Genomic DNA, 20000 nt, shown 5'->3' with positions numbered 1-20000 from the left:
TCTTGTAACGCCCTACATCTCTCCTAAGTTCATACATACAATTTTTGTCAAAGAATCAATTAATAAAAAAGCAAATATAACGGATATTGTAAAAATCAACTCCGTTACTACAACTATCAATAGTATGATCGAAAAAAATGGAAAACTATTTCTTAATATTAAATTCAGAGTAAAAATGCTATTTTAAAGTTTTTTGTCCATTACTCCAGAATACTGCATTTCTTTGACATCGAGAGGAAAATCCTTCAGTCCTTCAACGTTTATGAAAAGACAAAACGGCACCAACGAGAATCGACGAGAAGTTATTCCTGAAGTTCTCGTGCTCTAATGAACATCATAATATAATTTGGAAGTTTGAATTTCAAGTCAATGGCCCCTGAGAGCTTGTTCCAAGTGAATAGGGTTCATCTTCTGAATAATAATAATAATAATAATAATAATAATAATAATAATAATAATAATAATAATAATAATAATAATAATAATAATAATAATAATAATAACAGTATTCTTTGGAAGCTTGAATTTCAAGTCGATGGCCCCTGAGAGCTTGTTCCAGTGAATAGGGTTCATCTTCTGAATAATAATAATAATAATAATAATAATAATAATAATAATAATAATAATAAAAATAATAATAACAGTATTCTTTGGAAGCTTGAATTTCAAGTCGATGGCCCCTGAGAGTTTGTTCCGAGTGAATAGGGTTCATCTTCTGAATAATAATAATAATAATAATAATAATAATAATAATAATAATAATAATAATAATAATAATAATAATAATAATAATATATTTGGTTAAAAAGAATGGCAGCATTAGTGGAATTGATTTTATATAAGGTCTTTTCGATTCTTCGTATTATTTTCTCTCAGCAAATGTCAGCCCGGAAGAAAAGAAAATAACATGAAAAATTGAAAAAGACCTTCTATAAAGTCAGTTCCACTGATGCTGCCGTTCTCTTTTAACAAAACATGCTTGGAAGAGGGTCTCCTCCCTTCAAATAATAATAATAATAATAATAATAATAATAATAATAATAATAATAATAATAATAATAATAATAATAATAATAATAATAAATCTTTTACGACGAGTCTCTAACTCACATTAAAATAAAGATAAGGAATAAACGATAGTCTTAGCTAAGATTCATAACGGTAATAGGTAAGACAGAAGAGAGAGAGAGAGAGAGAAAAAAAGACACGACAATATTCTAATATACAAAGGAGCCCAGAATACCTTTACTTATAAAGGAATGAGTTTCTCCTAATAACAGTACATAAAAGATATAGGGCCTTCTACGTAAGCAAACCAATATTACACGATTTAGTTATTTTACACCCAAATCCAATAATAATCTGTGAAAGAGACCAAACATTCACCTCGGATTTATAAAGATTGCCCCAAACGGAGGATTCTTTTACCAACGACCAACAATAATACGACAAATATAAAGATTTTTTTTCCCTTTATAATTCAAGATACATTCTTCTTTATTTTGTACATCTCGGTAAAGAAAACGAAAAAACATTTTTTTTAATTATCCAAAACAATTTTTTTTTATTTCAGTACATCTCGGCACCGCAAATGGAAGAATTAATTTTTGTTAGTAATCCAGAAAGAATTTTTTTTCGTATTTTATTTAATTCAACAATACTATAAACAATACGGAAGGATTTATCTGACCTCGAACGTCTTGAGGAGATGGACAGAAACCTGGCATTTTCAGCAGACGATTAAAGGAGCTCTCAGTTTGAAATACAAACAAAAACAGTGAGAAAATATTTCACAGAAAAAGTGACTGATATTCTTGTGTATGACGATAAAAACAGAACACTTTCTCAGTGCTGATTCTAATCTAGCTAAATCTTAAAGGAATATTTACGCTATATTTAGAGAAATAAGGCTTTCACTGAAGCTTAGTGAATTATACGACGAAATCACTGATCTATTATCGTCAAGAAAAATACAGATGAAATACCTATTATTAACTAAAAGCAAATGAAAGTTGGAAAACCCCATAAGGTCTTGCATGAATTCTACCATTTTGCATGAAGTCCAATTGTAAGAAAACATTTTTTTTTTTGCTTAAGTAAATTTTAAGTAAATCGGGTCTTCTGTTTTATCGACAAGCATTAGAAAGCAGTCGTTTTATAATAATAATTTCTACATATTGCTTAAACCTGCATAAAGACAAAAATTGTCTTTCATTTCAATAAGCACTAGGATGGTAGTGTAGAATAACTTCACGAGATAAGACAGAAAAGAAAAATAATTATACAAACAAAATGAGAGAGAGAGAGAGAGAGAGAGAGAGAGAGAGAGAGAGAGAGAGAGAGAGAGAGAGAGAGAGAGAGACTAATGTACGGGGGAATAACTTAGATTACAAAGGAAATGAATTTTAGGGGAGAGGATGACAGGGAAACGCCCATGAGAGCCAGAGAGAGAGAGAGAGAGAGAGAGAGAGAGAGAGAGAGAGAGAGAGAGAGAAGAGGTTATTCGGCCATTTTCCCTTACCTAACAGACGAGAGCCACCAATTCATTTGTTCCTTTTCTATCTGTCATTATTTTTTTTTTATTATTATTCATCTAGTTTTTTCGTATACTCTGACGAATAGGAAATAGGAAACCTTATTTCTAGGAAATAGGAGACCCTACTTCTAGACGATATGAGACCATATTTCTAGGATACGATTCTCTATTTCTAGGCAATAGGGAACCTTATTTCTAGGAGATAGGAGACCCTATTTCTAGGGAACAGGAGACTATTTCTATGAAATAGGAGACCCTATTTCTAGGAAATATGAGATCATATTTCTATGAAATAGACCATATTTCTAGGAAACAGGAGATCTTATTTCTATGAGATAGGAGACGCTATTTCTAGGAAATAGGAGATCCTATTTCTAGGAAATAGGAGACGCTATTTCTATGAGATTAGAGACACTGTTTCTAAGAAATAGGAGAATATTTCTATGAAATAGGAGACCCCATTTCTAGTAAATAGATCCTATTTCTAGGAGATAGGAGACACTATTTCTAAGAAATAGGAGACTATTTCTATGAAACACGAGACCCTATTTCTAGGAAATAGGAGACCCCATTTCTAGGAAATAGATCCTATTTCTAGTATATAGAAGACCCCATTTCTAGGAAATAGGAGACACTATTTCTAGAAAATAGGACCCTATTTCTAGGAAATAGGAGACCCTTTTTAATTTCGACGTAAATTTACGCTCTTTAATTTCAACGCAATTTACCTACTTTCATGTCAGAGTAATTTATGCACTTTCTTTTTTTTTTAAGTCACGTAAGTCACCTATTGTAATTTCCACGTATTTTACCTGTTTTATTTCCATTGCAATTTTCGCTCTTTAATTTCAACGAGAATTACGTACTTTAATTTCAAATCAATTTACAAACTTCAGTTTCAGTGTAATATACCTACTTTAATTTCAACATAATTTAACTTATATTTAATAAAAATCGCAATTTACCTATTTTAATTCAAGCGCACTTTACCTACTTTAATTTCAACGCAATTTACATACTTCAATTTCAACGCAATTTTAACTACTTTAATTTCAAAATAACTCACCTACTTTAATTTCAGAGTAACTTACCTACTATAATTTCAGAGTAACTTACCTACTTTAATTTCAAAGTAATTTACCTACTTTAATTTCAAAGTAACTTACCTACTTTAATTTCAAAGTAACTTACCTACTTTAATTTCAAAGTAACTTCCCTAGTTTAATTTCAAAGTAACTTACCTACTTTAATTTCAAAGTAACTTACCTAGTTTAATTTCAAAGTAACTTACCTATTTTAATTTCAAAGTAACTTACCTACTTCAATTTCAAAGTAACCTACCTACTTTAATTTCAAAGTAACTTACCTACTTTAGTTTCAAAGTAACTTACCTATTTTAATTTCAAAGTAACTTACGTACTTCAATTCAAAGTAACTTGCCTAGTTTAATTTCAAAGCACTTCAATTTCAAAGTAATTTACCTACTTTAATTTCAAAGTAACTTACGTACTTCAATTTCAAAGTAACTTACCTACTTTAATTTCAGAATAACTTACCTACTTTAATTTCAAAGTAACTTACGTGCTTCAATTTCAAAGTAACTTAATTACTTTAATTTCAGAATAACTTACCTACTTTAATTTCGACGTAATTTACCAACTATAATTTCAACACAAATTAGCTACTTTAATTAAAAAACCACTTACCTTCTTTAATGTCAACGTAATTTAAAAACTTTAAAAAATAAGCAATTTACCTACTTTCATTTCGGCGCAATTTATCTACTTTAATTGAAACGCCATTTGCCTTCCTTAATTTCAACGTAATTTACCAACTTTAAAAAATAGGCAATTTACCTACTTTCATTTCAAAGCAAATTACGTACCTTGATTTTAACGTAATTGACCTACTTTACTCTCAAGCGTAATTTGCTCTAATCTCAATGCAGTTACCAACTTGAATTTCAAAGCAATTTACGTATCTGAATCTCAACGTAATTTCCCTACTCTAGTCTCAATGCAATTTCCCTACTCTAATCTTAATGCAGTTTCCCTACTCTAATCTCAATGCAATTTCCCTACTCTAATCTCAACGTAATTCCCCTACTCTCATCTCAACGTAATTTCCATGCTCTACCCTCAACGCAATTTCCCTACTCTAATCTCAACGCAATTTCCCTGCTCTAATCTCAACGCAATTTACCTACTCCAATCTCAACGCAATTTCCCTCCTCTAATCTCAACGCAACTTCCCTACTCTAATTTCAACGCAGTTCCCTAATCTAAACTCAACGTAATTTCCCTCCTCCAATCTCAACGCAATTTCACTCCTCTAACCTCAGCGCAATTTCCCTACTCTAATCTCAACGCAATTTCCCTACTCTAATCTCAACGTAATTTCCCTACTCTAATCTCATCGCAATTCGCCATTTCTCCTTTCATCCGCACTGAGAAACTGATTCAACCACCTTCTCTCATTCATCCTCTTCTTCTTCTTCTGCTTGCAGGTGGGATGGGTGAAAGCGGACACAAAAGCAATCCAGGCCATCCACCACCAGGTGGTGACGCACAATCCGAGGGTCTCGGTGACCTACCGAGACAGGACGACCTGGAATCTCCACATCCGAGACGTGCAGGAGGACGACCGCGGGATCTACATGTGTCAGGTCAACACGGATCCCATGATAGCCGAGGTCAGGTCACGTTTTTGATTCTAGGTAGATTGTGCTTATTTCATTAGTATATTTTCAATGAATTCGATATTTTCCTTGAGTATGGAACTGCAGGTCAACACGGATCCCATGATAGCCGAGGTCAGGTCAAGGTCAAGGTCACGTTTTGGGTTAAGGTTAGGGAATGAAGGAGTTCTTGGAAAACGGCGCTTATTCCATGAATATATTTTCGATAAAATTTGATATATTTTCTTGTGTACGGTACTACAGGTCAATACGGACCCCATGATAGCCGAGGCCAGGTCAAGGTCAAGTTTTGGGTTATGGTTAAAGCATGACTGAGTTCTAGGGAGAGAGTGCTTATTTCATTATACAATTTGATATTTTTCTTGAGTATGGAACTATGATAGCTGAGATCAGGTCAAGGTCATGTTTTGGATTACAGTTAGGGAATGGCGTTCTCAGGGAGAGAAAGCTTGTTTCTTTAATATATTTTCGATAAACTTTGATATTTTTCTTGAACATCAAACTACTAAGTCTTCGATAATCATATCATCATTGTATTTTAATAATCTGCTTGCATTTTGTCCTACTTATTCATTAATTTGTTCATTATTTCTTTAATAAGTGGTTCTTCTTTCTGTACTTCCCGCTACCGTCTGTCACTTCTTTCGAATAAACACCATAATATTTTTTGGAAGCTTGAATTTCAAGTCGATGGCCCCTTTGGTGGGCTTGTTCCATAGGAATAGGGTTCACCTTCTGAATAATAATAATAATAATAATAATAATAATAATAATAATAATAATAATAATAATAATAATAATAATAATAATATCAGAGAAATGATAAGCAAGACATCGCCTTTCAAAAAATTATTAATTTTCTAATACACGAGTTTAAGCTTTTAATTTTTTAAAGTTATGGTTACAAAATGAACATTTTGAAACGGCCCTACACATACTCAAATACATTTTAGTAAAATTTTATATATTTTTTTTATACAAACTGCCAAAAAAACATAATTTTATCATGTATCAGGGGACAAAACAGTTTTGAACAATGTTATTTGGGTTATTAATTTATTCTCTTCCAAGACATGATGATTATAATATATATATATATTATTATATATATATATATATATTGATATATTTATATATATATATGGAATATATATAGCATTTGTAATAAAAATATAGTCATCGTTTTGTAATAAAAAAATCATACAGTGCAACTCGTAATAAAAAAATAGTGCATTCGTAATAAAAAGAAAAAATATATGTTTCTCTTTAATAGTGCATCTCTTCGAAAAAACTTTGTATTTTTCTTGAATAAAAAATATAAGTCTTGATAATCATATCATAATTTTAAAAATATATATAGTGCATTTTTCCTACTTATTTATTAATTTGTGCATTAGTAATAAAAAATATAGTGCATCTGGTAATGACAAATATACAGTGTATCTCATAAAAAAATATACTGTATCTCATAATAAAATGAAGTTTTGTACATTTAACATCATCAAAATCACCTTTGTATAGTCTCACTAACTCAATAGGGTTAAATCTTTTGAATAATAATAATAATAAAAAAAATAATAGATGATAATAATGATTCAATAATAATAATAATCTTTATTAGTTCAGGTTACTCTTTCTCTACCCACTACTTTCCAAAAATTGGAAATCTTTCTAAGCCCTTTCCAGTTTGCTCTAATTTTACCTAAAGTGCATGGGCTAGAAAGGGGTAACATTATGAAATTTTGTCACTGAATTTTGGTCTTGAAAAAAAAAAATAATAATAATAATAATGTACCCGCAATAATAATATTCCTAATAAACCATACGTATAATAATAATATCAAGAAATGATAACAAGACAGTGCCTTTCAAAAATTTTCTTAATTACATTCAAGATAACGTTAATGATTTTGGTTGTCTCTTCAGATAACGTTAATGATTTTGGTTGTCTCTTCAGATAACGTTAATGATTTTGGTTGTCTCTTCAGATAACGTTAATGATTTTGGTTGTCTCTTCAGATATTTTTTATACTTTGGTTGTCTCAAGATAACGTTAATTTTATGGTTGTCTCTTCAGATAACGTTAATGATTTTTTGTCTCTTTATTTAACGTTAATTATTTTATTGTCTCTTCAGATAACATGATGATTTTTGTTATATATATTAGATAACGTTAATGATTTTATATGTCTCTTCAGATAACGTTAATGATTTTATATGTCTCTTAGATAACGTTAAAAATATAGTGTCATCTTGTAATAAAAATCATATTTTAGTGTGTCTCTTCAGATAACGTTAAAAATTTTAGTTGCATCTCTTCATAAAACGAAAAAATTTTAGTGCATCTCTTCAATAACGTTAAAATTTTAGTTGTCTCTTCAGATAAAAATGATTTTAGTGTATCTCTTCAGATAAAAATGATTTTAGTTGTCATCTTCAGATAATAAAAAAATGATACAGTTGTCTCTTCAGATAAAAAATGATTTTAGTGTCATCTAGATAACGTTAAAATTTTAGTTGTCATCTGGTCAGATAACAAATGATTTTACAGTTGTCATCTCAGATAAAAAATTTTAGTGTCTCTCATAATAAAAATGATTTTTTGTCATTTAATATCGTTAAAATCACTTCAGATAACGTTTATGATTTTGGTTGTAACTCAATAACGTTAATGGTTTTTTTTCACATGGAAAAAAAAAATCTTCCCAGATGACCAATAATGATTCAATTTTGGTTGACATCTTTATTACGTTAATGATTTTCTTTGTCACTTCAGATAACTTTAATGATTTTGGTTGTCACTTCAGATAGCCCTTTAATGATTTTGGTTGTCACTTCAGATGACGTTAATGAAAGTTGTACTTCAGATAACGTTAATGATTTTGGTTGTCACTTTAGATAACGCTAATGATTTTGGTTGTCACTTCAGATAACGTTAATGATTTTGGTTGCCACTTCAGATAACGTTAATGATTTTGGTTGTCACTTTAGATAACGTTAATGGTTTTAGATGTCACTTCAGATAACGTTAATGATTTTGGTTGTCACTTCAGATAACGTTAATGATTTTGGTTGTCACTTCAGATAACGCTAATGATTTTGGTTGTCACTTCAGATAACGTTAATGATTTTGGTTGTCACTTCAGATAACGTTAATGATTTTGGTTGTCACTTTAGATAACGTTAATGGTTTTAGATGTCACTTAACGTTTGAGATTGTGTATTAGCTCTTCAAAATTCTTAAGTAACAAGTGGCTGAAAGTTATTTTAGATGTGTTCTTTACAACTGACTCCTATAAAAGGTATTTTTTAAAAATATATTTTTACCTCCCATACAAATTCATTTAGTCCAGTGTTAAATGCAATTAATTTATTATTATTTTTCAAATCTTGGAGGAAGAGCGAATGCAAACCCGGATCTGCTCTCCATATTAAAAGGATTATAAGAACTTCTTGTGGTCTAATGGACATATCTCGACTGAGCCCTGGGTAAACATGGCTTCCCTGAGAGTTTTGCCTCCAAGAAAACCACTCCAAATCCTTTCTCTCCTCCTCCTCCTCCCCCTACCCTTTCCCCTCCATTGGCAGGCATAATGCGGGTCAGCTCTTTTGTTTGTGCGGTTGACTCATCTTCTCGCATATGAAATTAGCATAAAAGATAATGAGGCCATAATGTTTCCAAGGTGCTTAAGGGGACGGTTTTTTTTTTTTTTTTTTTGCTTTTTGGCCGTCGTTTGTCTCATCATATATTCAACAAACCATTAGCTTTATTCTCTTCTCTCCCCCCTCCCATTTTCTTGCTTTATCTACGCTCCGCCGTTTCTCGGCTCCTGTGCAGAAGAAGAAGAAGAAGAAGAAGAAGAAGAAGAAGAAGAAGAAGAAGAAGAAGACTTTCAAAAAATAAAGATGTCTTCTTCTCCTTCTAATGCTGCTGTAATCATCAGTCTTTCTCTGATTTTGATATGTTTTTTTTATTTATCTTTGCCCTTTCTTATCCCTTCTTCCTTTCTCCCCCTCTCTTGCCAGAAGTTGCAAACAGCAACAGTGTGGAAGAAGAGTTTAAAAGAAAGCTAGACAAAATCATCAGAACACTGTGAATGAACAGTAAAACCTGCTCCTAGAGATACGTGAGCACACGATGGTCTCCTCGGATGGACTAATAAGTCTTTGAGACATCTTAATCCTTTAACTCCTTTCTGTTTGTTCTCTGATATGATTTTTTTTTCTTATTTTGTGAAGGTCGTCGTTCATGCATGTAATTTTTCGCCCTGTCGGACTTCTGACTTTCTCTTTTTATCCCTTCTTCCCTTTTCTCCCATTTTCCGCCCTATTCCCTATTCTGCCTTTCACTTTCTGTCCTTCTTTCCATTCCCGTTTTACCTATCGGTCTTCCTCTCTTTTCGTGTTGTCACTTTCTTTTAATTATTCCTTCCTTGTTCCCTTTTCTTTTCCATTTCTCCTTATTTTTTTCCTTCTACCTTTTTTCCCTCTTAGTTCCTTTTCTCTTTCTCCTTTTCCTTCGTGCTTTCCTGTTCCTTTTCTTCTCCATTTCTCCTTATTTTTTCCTTCTACCTTTTCCTCCCTTAGTTTTTTTCTTTCTCTCATTTTCCTTCATGCTATCTATTCCTTTGATCCTTGTTTCCCTTTCTGCCCTTTTTTCCATTCTTTCTTTTCCTTCCTTCTGTCTTTTTTTTCCTTTTCTGCCTTTCTTTCCCTTTCTGCCTCTCTTCCCAATTCAGCATTTTCCCTTTCTTTCCTTCTTTCCATTTTAGCCTTATTTTAATTTTCTGCCTTTCTTTCCAATTCAGCCTTTCTTTCCCTTTCTTCCCTTCCTTCCAGTCCAGCTTTCTTTCTCATTCAGCCTTTCTTTCCATTACTTCCCTTCTTTCCCGTCCAGCTTTCTTTCACATTCAGCCTTTCTTTCACATTCAGCCTTTCTTTCCCTTTCTGCCTTTCTCTCCAATTCAGCCTTTCTTTCAAATTCTGCCTTTCTTTCCCATTCAGCCTTTCTTTCGAATTCTGCCTTTCTTTCCCATTCAGCCTTTCTTTCCCTTTCTTCCCTTCTTTCCCGTCCAGCTTCCTTTCCTCGGCAGCCTCCCCACCTCCTCAGCATCAGCATCATCCGCCAGAAATTTATCGCCACTTGGGAACAAATTACCTCGTAATTAATTTGGGTGAGAGCCAGAAAGTTTTGTCATCCGCGTCCACTCACTCGAATGCGTGCGCATTTGCGTAGGGGCGCATAGGCGCGCGACTTGTATGCGGACATACTATAGAAACTGATTCCGCCAGTCGATTATATCAGACCCAGACTCGGCTGAGGACAGATGAAGACGCGAATTATATTATTTACAATCCTATTAAAGGGACATCTTTAATGAAACGTTTTTCTTCTAATTATTGTTAAATTGTAATTGTCATTACGACCCTCACGGTAGAACTGTATTGATTGATCGATTGATTTAATGTCATCCGGCATTGGGACAATTAAGGTCATCTTTTTCTTTCTACTGCAAAACTGAAATTTATTTATTTATTTATTTGTTTTTTGTTAAATTCACGAGAGCATTGTTACGATGTTCCTGCCCCTTGTATTATAAAATAATTTTTTATCTCAATATAATCTGTTAATGGGCAACCTACTTATTGTTTTTTCTTTATTAAAGTATCACATACAAACAAATAAAAATCGAAGCTAATTCTCTGACTACAACTCCAGTGACCTCAGCATAAAGATAATATACTTTTAATCTCAAGTTACAAAAAAAAAAATAATTTTACCAAGTAATAAAAAATAAGATATTCTCATAAACTTCCAGATTAAAGATATAGATTGTCATTAACTTTCAGATTAAAGACAGCCAGTGGCACTGAACTGTGACTTCAGCACCAAGATAATCTACTTTTAATCTCAAGTTACAAAAAAAAAAAAAAAAAAAAAAATTCAATTTTACCAAGTAATAAAAACTAAGATATTCTTATAAACTTCCAGATTAAAGATATATGTTGTCATTAACTTTCAGATTAAAGACAGCCAGTAGCACTGGACTGTTCCACAATGTGGTAAAGTTTAGAAGTAACTTTTACGCTGACCAAAGCCCAATAACAAACTTTGCATCTCAAGTTACATGACGTTTGGTCGAGTTCATATTGTCTGGGAAGAGAATGACATTGAAAGCAGCTCTCTCTCTCTCTCTCTCTCTCAGCCATCAGAGATTTTGTCTCTATCATTTTCTTTCTCTTTCTCTAGGTTTTAGCTTTCTGTAAAAGAAAACTATTGTGCCGGCTTTGTCTGTCCTTCCGTACTTTTTTTCTGTCCGCCCTCAGATCTTAAAAACTACTGAGGCTAGAGGGCTGCAAATTGATATGTTGATCATCCACCTTCCAATCATCAAAAACAAACTTTCTAGCCTCAGTGGTCTTGATTATACGTTAATGTTAGCCATAATCGTGCGTCTGGCAACGATATTGGTTCCACCACGTGGTTAAACTGTCAAGGGCCGCGGCATTTTTACTCGGTGTCTTAATACGATTACAGAAAACTCGATTGCTTCGAAGACACTTCGGCGCATTTTTTACTTGTTTAATATTGCCTCCATATTAATTATCACTTCTCCTTTGTAGACAAAAAAGAAGATTCACTGGTTATGTTATGTTTTCTTTCCATGGAATTCCTGTAATGAATACGTATTGTAACTTCTTTTAACTGATTCGCACGTAATTTGTAACGAAAAAATTTTTTTTTGTCAAAAAACAAAGCCTATTCTGGAATATTTAAACAAGAGAGTGTCTTGTTTGGCGCAAAAGTAGGTCTCAAGGACGGAAGAGTTATGCCTCTGGCTGCTGAATATTTTATGGCTGGAGTGACGAGATAAATAATGAAACAGATAGAGTTAATAATAAAAGATTGTGCGATAAAACGGGTGAAGTTTGACGCAGAGATAGTTCATCGTTGATCCAGCAATTGCAGGTTAAAATTGGAATACACACATATACAAACACACACACACACACACACACACACACATATATATATATATATATATATATATATATATATATATATATATATATATATATTGTAGAGTATGTGATGTGTGAGTGTATATATATATATGTATGTATGTATGTATATAAATATATAAATATACATACATACATATATATATATATATATATATATATATATATATATATATATATATATACATACATATCTATAGTGTGTATATATATAAATATACATATACATACACAGTGTGTGTGTGTGTGTGTAAGTTATGAATGTGCGCGTATGTCACTGTGCCTGCTTGCATGTAAAGCAAACGCATCCACGCACCCGTCCAATACACTCACATACTACACCACGCATCACAACAATCGAAATATGCACAAACTTTCCTTCCCCGAGGTAACTTTATTAGGTCCTTGAGTTCCTCATCGTTTACAACACAGACAAATTAGTACAGCACAGCTACTGGGCAGGAGGCGTCTGTGACGGACCAGTCAATAGCTCGTAATTCTTCTGGGTCCACAATAAAACTACCAAATCGGAAAATTAAATCTTTAGGAAAGACATTTGGGAAGGAGAGAAGAAAGAATGAAGAGGGGGGTGGGGGGAGTCGTGACTCCTAATAAGGTTCTACCCCCTTTCTTCTTCTCTGTCTTATTTTCCTACCTTCTGTCATGTCCTCTTTCATTTTCAGAAAGCTGAGATTATTTTTTAGTTATTGGACACTGAATTCTTGAAAACTTTATGAACATGTAGTGATCTGTAAGTAGATATATATATATATATATATATATATATATATATATATATATATATATATATATATATATATATATATATATATATTACTATATATATGCATGTATGTATACAATTATTATATATACATATATGTATATATGTATATGTATATATATACATGTATATATAAATAAAGATAAAATCCACGAAGGAAACGGAAATACGGGAGTGCCAGCGTTTCCGTTTCTTTCGTGGATTTTATCTTTATTTATATATATTCATCACGTTCCATATTTTCGTGATTCAGCTATACATACATGTATATATAAATATATATATATATATATATATATATATATATATATATATATATATATATATATATATATATATATATATATATATATATATATATATATATATATATATATATATATATATATACATATAGATCCAGAGTTAATAAACACACGTGAAACTACGTATCCATCTTACATTGAAAGATAAGATGAGGACTAAATGAGACCAAGGTTGCACAAACACCATGAGCAGCGGTGCTCGACGGAGCCACGCACGAGAGACCGTGAAAAGTGAAAGATAACGAAGACTATCCACGAAAACCTAAAAATAATTTTATATTTTATTTAGGCAGAATCTAGACGCATATCCCTGACTAAATGGGGGTGAGGGGTGGGGGGTATCTACACAGGCCCACCACCAGAGTTTATGCCGTGAATGAGATATTTTTATTGGAAAGAGGAAGATATCTATCATAAAAACAAACGATATTCTAATTAAAAAAGAAGACATTTATATAAAAAAGAAGATATTGTTATTAAAATATATTTTCATTTATAAAGAAGATATTTTATTAAATTAAAGATATCCTCATTAAAATAGAAGGTATATTTAAAAAAAAGAAGACATTTTAATCATAAAAAGACTTTTTATTAAAAAAGAAGATTTTTTATTAAAAAAGAAGACATTTTTATTAAAAAAGAAGACTTTATTAAAAAGAAGATTTTTTATTGAAAAAGAAGATATTTTCATTAAAAAAGATATTTTTATTTAAAATGAAAACATTTTTAATAAAGGAAGATATTCTTTATTAAAAAGAACACATTTAATTAAAATAAGAAGATTTTTAGTAAACAAGAAGAAATTTTTTTATTAAAAAAGAAGACATTTTTATTAAAAAAGAAGATTTTTTATTTAAAAAGAAGACATTTAAATAAAAAAAGATATCTTTATAAAAAAGAAGACATTTTTACTAAAAAAAAGGAAAAACACCTTTATCAAAAAAGAAGATATCTTTTCTAAAAAGAAGAAAAAAAAAGAGCCTTTAAGAAAACTTGGAGAGTCTTTGAGGTGACGTAAAGGGATTAGACGAATGAGAAAGATAACGTCAATAGGTGTTGGGGGTGGGGGGGGGGAGAGGCCCAGGCGAAACTTGACAGAGTGGGTTCAGCCTCTCCCTACCCTTTCTCCCCCTCCCCATGCCCCCTAGAGAGAGAGAGAGAGAGAGAGAGAGAGAGAGAGAGAGAGAGAGAGAGAGAGAGAGAGATAGCTTGCCCCTGAATCGAGATTCCTTATCCTAATCCCCTAGAGAGAGAGAGAGAGAGAGAGAGAGAGAGAGAGAGAGCCCCTAGCTTGCCCTGAATCCAAACCCCTTACCCCAATCTCTATGAGAGAGAGAGAGAGAGAGAGAGAGAGAGAGAGAGAGAGAGAGAGAGAGAGAGAGAGAGAGAGAGCCCATAGCTTGCCCTGAATCCAGATTCCTTACCCTAATCCCTATGAGAGAGAGAGAGAGAGAGAGAGAGAGAGAGAGAGAGAGAGAGAGAGAGAGAGCTTGCCCTGAATCCAAGAGAGAGAGAGAGAGAGAGAGAGAGAGAGAGACCATAGCTTGCCCTGAATCCAAGCCCCTTACCCCAATCTCTAGAGAGAGAGAGAGAGAGAGAGAGCCCATAGCTTGCCTTGAATCCAGATTCCTTACCCTAATCTCTATGGGAGAGAGAGAGAGAGAGAGAGAGAATGGGGCTCGAATCGATCGAGAAATACCGATTTGCTGAGCCTCCTATAGACTAAGACAACTTGGTTAAACCCTTTTAATTTGGCAACGGCCACCCACCTCCCCTCCCTTCCGCTTGCCCTCCCCCCCAATACTCCCCCATTCCCTGTCCCCTCCTTGTCCACCCCCAAACATGAAGAAGACATCGCAATACCCTAGAGCGCCCTTTACCTCTGAGAGTCTGAAAGATATGGGTATTTAAAAATCCTCACCTTGCACTACCATCACCAGAGAGAGAGAGAGAGAGAGAGAGAGAGAGAGAGAGAGAGAGGATGGGACGGATCGCGACGAAGCGAGAAGACGCAAGTTGATGTGAGTTTTAGCGGCCAGCGAGGACAGTGGAGAGGTGGGGGAGGGGGTTTGGGGCGCCCCATTAATAAGTTTGTAGAGTCGGGTCGGCGCGATAAGGCAGACCCCGCCGAAAATAAATGCAAATCTCCCAGTATAATGAGACTTAATTGCTCTTCCTCTTATTGTTAATTTACAGTCTTTACTTTTCCTCCTCCCCTCCCTTTTCACCGCAGAGGAAAAAGGGAGAGGAGGAGAGGCGTAGAAGGGGGGTAGGGGTAGGAGGAGGGGGAGGGGGAGAGGAGGCCGAGATGGCCAGGGAAGATGGCTTTCAATAACAGAGGAGCAATTGAGAGGAAAGGAGGCACAGTGAAAGATGGCACAATTAAAGGAAGAGTTTCACAAAGCTCAGATACCAATCCGCGAAAAAATCATTTAAGATACAGAGGAGCGAAAAAATTATTTAGGATATAAAGGAAAAAGTGAAAAAATAATTTAAGATACCAGTAAAAACCGTGAAAAAATCATTTAAGATACAAAGGAAAAAAATAATTTAGGATATAAAGGAAAAACCGTGAAAAAATAATTTAAGATACCAATAAAAACCGTGAAAAAATCATTTAAGATACAAAGGAAAAACCGAAAAAATAATTTAGGATATAAAGGAAAAACCGTGAAAAAATAATTTAAGATACCAATAAAAACCGTGAAAAAATCATTTAAGATACAAAGGAAAAACCCGAAAAATAATTTAGGATATAAAGGAAAAACCGTGAAAAAATAATTTAAGGTACCAATTGAAAAAATCATTTAAGATACAAAGGAAAAAGCGAAAAATAATTTAGGATATAAAGGAAAAACCGTGAAAAAATAATTTAAGATACCAATAAAAACCGTGAAAAAATCATTTAAGATACAAAGGAAAAACCGCGAAAAAATAATTTAGGATATAAAGGAAAAACCGTGAAAAAATAATTTAAGATACCAATAAAAACCGTGAAAAAATCATTTAAGATACAAAGGAAAAACCGCGAAAAAATAATTTAGGATATAAAGGAAAAACCGTGAAAAAATCATTTAAGATACAAAGGAAAAACCGCGAAAAAATAATTTAGGATATAAAGGAAAAACCGTGAAAAAATAATTTAAGATACCAATAAAAACCGTGAAAAAATAATTTAAGATACCGAAAAAATTATTTAGGATATAGTAAAAACCGTGAAAAAATCATTTAAGATACCAATAAAAACTGCGAACAAATCATTTAAGATACAAAGGAAAAACCGCGAAAAAATAATTTAGGATATAAAGGAAAAACCTTGAAAAAATAATTTAAGATACCAATAAAAACCGTGAAAAAATCATTTAAGATACAAAGGAAAAACGTAAAAATAATTTAGGATATAAAGGAAAAACCGTGAAAAAAATCGAAAAAATAATTTAGGATATAAAGGAAAAAACCGTGAAAAAATAATTTAAGATACCAATAAAAACCGTGAAAAAATCATTTAAGATACAAAGGAAAAACCGCGAAAAAATAATTTAGGATATAAAGGAAAAACCTTGAAAAAATAATTTAAGATACCAATAAAAACCGTGAAAAAATCATTTAAGATACAAAGGAAAAACCGCGTAAAAATTATTTAGGATATAACGGAAAAACCGTGAAAAAATAATGTAAGATACCAATAAAAACTGCGAAAAAATCATTTAAGATACAAAGGAAAACCCGCAAAAAAAATAATTTAGGATATACAGGAAAACCTTGAAAAAATCATTTAAGATACGAATAAAAACCGTGAAAAAATCATTTAAGATACAAAGGAAAAACCGCGTAAAAATAATTTAGGATATAAAGGAAAAACCGTGAAAAAATCATTTAAGATACCAATAAAAACTGTGAAAAAGTAATTTAAGATACAAAGGAAAAACGACAAACAAATAATTTAGGATATAAAGGAAAAACCGTGAAAAAATCATTCAAGATACAATGGAAAAACTGCGAAAAAATAATTTAGGATACAGCGGAAAAACTGTGAAAAAGTAATTTGGGATATAAAGGAAAAACGGTGAAAAAATCATTTAGGATATAAAGGAAACTGTGAAAAAATAATTTAGGATATAAAGGGTAAACCGTGGAAAAAATAATTCAGATACAATGAAAAAACTGCGAAAAAGTAATTTAAAATACGGCGGAAAAACTGTGAAAAAGTAATTTATGATATAAAGGCAAAACGGCGAAAAAAATCATTTAGGATATAAAGGAAAAACTGTGAATAAATAATTTAGGATATAAAGGAAAACGGTGAAAAAATAATTTAGGATATAAAGGAAAAACAGTGAGAACATAATTTAAGATACAAAGGAAAAACCACGAAAATAATAATTCAAGATACAAAAGAAAAACTGAAAAAAAAAACAATTTATGATACAAAAAAACCGCGAAAAAATAATTCAAGATATAAAAAAAAAGCGGTGAAAAAATAATTCAAAATACAACGGAAAAACCCGTAAAAAATCCATTGAAGAAATCCTTAACCAAACGGGATAAGAAAATCTTTCATTTTCTATTTTATTAAAGAAAGGTCTGGGCAGATTTCTGTGTAGAAAATAATATATATAAATGCTGTAACATGTGGAATAAATTAAATATATTAAATAATTTATCTAAATCTTAAAAAGACGCCTTTACCTCTTTTTAGTTGATAAATTTCTTAATTTGTGGAATAAATTAAATTAATTAAATAATATATCTAAATCTTAAAAAGACGCCTTTAGACTTTTTTTAGTGACGAATTTCTTAATTTGTGGAATAAATTAAATCCATTAAATCATTCATCTAAATCTTAAAAACACGCCTTTACCTCTGTCTAGCTGATGAATTTCTTAATTTCAAGTATCCATTCTAATAATTTATTTACTCACTTCTTTGCTCTGCACAACCAGTAACAGATTTGCTTTTGCAAAGCTTAATTATCTACCAGTCATTTGCTATTATTACCAAACTATTACTTTAAGGAGAGAAGATGCATTCATAACTCTAATATCAACAAACATTCTCACTATTATTATTATTATTATTATTATCGTGGTGTTAAAGGTGATCGCTGCATCAGCGGCAATCAGTTTGGAGCAGCTATCACCATTATTATTATTATATTATTATTATTATTATTATTATTATTATTATTATTAATTAAAAGATTATTTTCTAAATTAGTTTATTATTATAAATCAAAAATAGCATTCTGCACACAAACTACACAGTATAAAAAAAAAGACGTTTCTGATAAGCAAATTCCAGTAAAAAAAATACATTAGGAATTATGGGGATCCGAAGGAGATCATTTCTCTCACAGAACTACGCCACTACTCTTCATGTCCCCGAATAGTCAATTCCAGGAACCTATATGTCTTCATGCGTTCCCGGAAGCAAATTCCTGAGATGTATGCAACTAATGCACCAGCCACGACCCTATAGGTTAGGTTAGGTTGGGTTAATACCGCTAGTATCTCTCGGGTAACTTGGGTGCGGGAAACGTGATTATTATCAGGAAAATTCCATGGTTAGTTTTTAAGATATGGCGTCCCGCTTTTTTCATTTAGCGTTCAGACTTCTCCACTTTGAAATACAGTCATACGCACGTACGCACACGTGCATGCACACGCACACACGTACATACTGTACACGCGTTTGTGTGTGTTTTAAAATAAAAAAAATACTGGTAAATCTAATTAATTTATCAAAAGGAGGAGATTCTGTTTATGTTTCATGATAGTTGTCTACGTGAGAAACTGCGTTTCAAATATCTATCTATCTATTTATCTATCTATCTATCTATCTATATATATATATATATATATATATATATATATATATATATATATATATATATATATATATATATATATATATATATATATATATATATATATATATATATATATATATATATGTGTATTAGTGTCAAATAATATTATTTCAGTACAAAAACAATTGCAAGCCAAAACAATGTGTATTGCAAAAATACAAAAACAATTGCAATATAAAACAATATGTGTATGCAAAAATAATAAAAGAAGATACACTCATATATATATATATATATATATATATATATATATATGAAAGTGCACCTTGTTGTTTTAATTTTCTGAAAAGAAACCTGTTGTGCCGGCTTTGTCTGTCCGTCCGCACTTTTTCTGTCCGCCCTCAGATCTTGAAACTACTGAGGCTAGAGGGCTGCAAATGGGTATGGTGATCATCCACTTTCCAATCATCAAACATACCAAGTTGCAGCCCTCTACCCTCCTCAATAGTTTTTATTTTATTTAAGGTAAAATTTACCCATGACCGTCCTTCTGGCAACGCAACAACACAGGCCACCACGGCCACCTGAGAGTTTCATGGGCCGCGGCTCATACACCATTATACCGAGACCACCGAAAGGTAGATCTATTTTCGGTGGCCTTGGTTATACGCTGTACAGAAATCCCGATTGCACCGAAGAAACTTTGGCGCATTTTTTACTTGTTTGTTTACATAAACATCTTGTTTTCGTTTTGCAATTTCTTCTGCATTGAAATCTCTTTCGTACCTGACGCTTCCTTTAGTGAATTATTATAAAAAATACCGTCTATTCGTGTCAAATTAGAT

General features: G+C 32.1%; 1 protein-coding gene across 1 annotated transcript in view; it reads left to right on the top strand.

Annotated features, from left to right (window-relative positions):
• LOC136842852 (lachesin-like) overlaps nucleotides 1-20000 on the top strand; it is a 210219-nt gene that overhangs the window by 169370 nt on the left and 20849 nt on the right. The window contains exon 4 of the mRNA XM_067110726.1: nucleotides 5043-5228. Coding sequence (XP_066966827.1) covers nucleotides 5043-5228 — 186 coding nt within the window. The remainder of the gene's footprint in view (nucleotides 1-5042; nucleotides 5229-20000) is intronic.

This window comes from Macrobrachium rosenbergii, chromosome 10, assembly GCF_040412425.1.
Source record: "Macrobrachium rosenbergii isolate ZJJX-2024 chromosome 10, ASM4041242v1, whole genome shotgun sequence".
Lineage (NCBI taxonomy): Eukaryota > Metazoa > Arthropoda > Malacostraca > Decapoda > Palaemonidae > Macrobrachium > Macrobrachium rosenbergii.
This window is presented reverse-complemented; position numbering and strand designations above follow the sequence as displayed.